The sequence below is a fragment of the Macadamia integrifolia genome, chromosome 12 (assembly GCF_013358625.1).
Source record: "Macadamia integrifolia cultivar HAES 741 chromosome 12, SCU_Mint_v3, whole genome shotgun sequence".
Classification (NCBI taxonomy): Eukaryota; Viridiplantae; Streptophyta; class Magnoliopsida; order Proteales; family Proteaceae; genus Macadamia; species Macadamia integrifolia.
In genome coordinates, this window is record NC_056568.1 from 20,543,843 (window position 1) to 20,546,604 (window position 2,762).

Genomic DNA, 2,762 nt, shown 5'->3' on the forward strand with positions numbered 1-2,762 from the left:
TACAATCTACAAGATTTTTCTAACAAAAATTTCAATTAAAAACTATAAGGAAGAAAATTCCATGTTCAAAACCCGCACTTACATCCTATGTCAATCTCTATCCTCTTCCCTCATAAAATGGCCTCCCTAACCCCATAGATTCAACCGAAAGGGAGATATTGATTGGTTCTAATGCAAGCGTTGGAGCTAAGTGAGGGTGCTTCCAAGCTTTCATTCTCTTGCAAGATTTATTATCAAATTGAAAATCACATCCCAATTTAACACTGAATCAAATTACACCATAACTTTTCTACTAAAAAAAATCACACCACCATAACTCTACCAAAAACAAAATTGCACCATAACGTATCTCTGATCTTTTATTAGAAGAATCAAGAGAAAAGTATACAACAACATATATAGTATTTAAAAAAAAAAGTAATAAATCAGAAACACAAGACTCATGATGGTGCGTCCCTCTATCACTCACAAACTGTAGTTGTTTTCCCTCGTTGTATTTACAAAATTCTCTCCCACTCATTTACTTGAAAAAACGAGAACAATAAAAATACCCAAAACAAGCGGTAAAAACTTGAGTTAAAACTAGTTTTCGATTTTACCTCAAAACCGGGTAACGATTTAAATGAGTGAAATGCTGCCAAGCGTGGCCACCCACCAGTGAGAATGGTGATTTCTGATAAATCCAACCGTTCATTCATCTTTGTTTTGTAAATCACACAGAAGCGGGACCGTCAGATTCCCAGTCGTGTAAGGAATCAATTTTCTTCGGTGGGCCCACACCCCGACGATGCCATATACTGTTCTGCTCATGATCCGGTGCGTCCGATTCCACCACCGATTCTTCTAAATCGAAATCACTGCTACCCCACGATTCCGATTTCCGACCAGACGCGAACCGCTTCATCCCTCCCAACCCTGGCGGATCCCCCAATGGTGCACTCATCGAGATCTTCTGCTCCCGCTCTGCGAAGCTCCAACGCGGCGGCGACGGCGAAGCCGAATCATTATCGTTTGGTCGCTTATGCTCGTCGATATCAACGCCTGACCCATTTTTCGGGCAACTGAACGACTGCAGAATCGCGTTGAAACAAGAAGACCAGAATCCGGTTTTGTTTTCCGGTTTGGAATTGATCTCCGTAGAACGCCGGCCACTTCGGCTACGGCGGTTTCTGCCCTTGTTGGACCTGACTCTCCCAATACACGATACTTTAGGTGATGAAGGTTCCGTAAACGTGAGGGATTTTCCACTCCGTGATGGTTTTTTGGGGAAGAACCGGGGTCGAGGTGGCCGTCCGTGTCGCCGGGATTTGCTGTTTACGAAAGTGGGTTTATGTGGCTTTGGGAGTCCGATGATGGACGCGTTGGAGGTAAATTTCAAGGAGAACCTCTGAGACGATGAGTTGGAGTTCGAGTTCGAGTTGCGATTGGGATTAGGATTGGAGATTGAATTGGAGCTGGGATTAGACTTCACCTTGTGGGAGTCCTTCCGCTCGTCAAAGTATATAGCGTTTCGATCGGCCCAATCAAGTTCGTCTTCTTCATGAAAGGATTCCGTCGGAAAGTCAGGTGGAACCTCCGGAGGATCTGGTTTATCCGGTGGCGGATTTTGCTGATCCTCAATTAAGCTTTCGCATGCGATTTTTCGGTCACCGCCGCAAACTAACGTTTCGAGATCGACTTGAGGCATCAGATAGAGCGAGAGAGAGGGAGAGAGAGAAAGAGATGGATAGAGGCGTTGAGAATTGAAACTGATGAGAATAGAAGAAGATATTTAAAATGATTGAGAGAAAAAAAAAATTGGAGAGAAATTTTTCAGGGATTTTCAACGTGACTACGGTGCCTTTGTGCCTTCGTCCTACCTAGTTGGCGCAGTATGAGTATGAAAATGGTATTAGCGTGTTCATTTTCGTATTCGTGGAGTGTGGATTAGGTTCTTGTATGGAAATCATTTTATTGATCTTATGAATTTAAAAGATGATATTGATATCGGATTGAAATCTAAAGATATTAATATCAATCCAGATCAGGTAGGATCAAATCGGATGAACAACTCTCAATCAGTTTTGTCCTTGGTTTTTTTTTTTTCTAAAGTATAATTTTTTTTTTTATTATTATTATACCCCTACAAAATCAATCTAGATTGATCAAGGATTGAGGATTGGCCTCAGTGTATACCGATACAATGTGTCTAATATATCTGATATAATATTGATACTTGAAACTATGGCTGATTCACACTGTTGAAATCCACTAGTTGATTGTTGAGTGGATTTCATATGTGCTGATTAACCTAGTACGAGAATGGTTCTCATAAGGGAACTTGACCTCTCGCGACCTCTAGTATTAAAAATTCACAATAGAATGACAAACAATGAATACACTATGATTCGGTAGATGAGGCTGTAGTGCAACTGTCCATAGATAGGGTGTGATTCACTATTAAAATAGAATCTTTTCTAGATGAGAGAAGTAGACAACTGAAATTCTACCAAAATGAGATGTGGGAACCCAGAGGTGAAGAGACAATGGGGTAGATGTAAAACGAAATGGTGAAAAGAAAGAAAGGAGATAATATGATTTGTGATTGTGGTCGCCTGGTTAGGTTTTCATTATGGGTGGTCGTGATTCCATGTGGGACCCGGCGTGAGGTGTGTGTGTGAATTGTGAAATGTGAATAGGCTTGGGCAAGAGATTCCTGAACATTCGATGCACCACCTGGAAGGGGTCCCACCTGACGTGAGGCCTTGACTCCCGTGTGATAG

The 2,762-nt window shown here is 41.7% G+C and overlaps 1 protein-coding gene across 1 annotated transcript; it reads right to left on the reverse strand.

Annotated features, from left to right (window-relative positions):
• Nucleotides 1-333: 333 nt before the first annotated feature.
• LOC122058232 lies at nt 334-1,918 on the reverse strand. The gene has a single exon (XM_042620819.1). It carries the CDS (start codon nt 1,685-1,687, stop codon nt 713-715), a length of 975 nt encoding a protein of 324 aa, XP_042476753.1. The 5' UTR covers nt 1,688-1,918; the 3' UTR covers nt 334-712.
• Nucleotides 1,919-2,762: the final 844 nt, after the last annotated feature.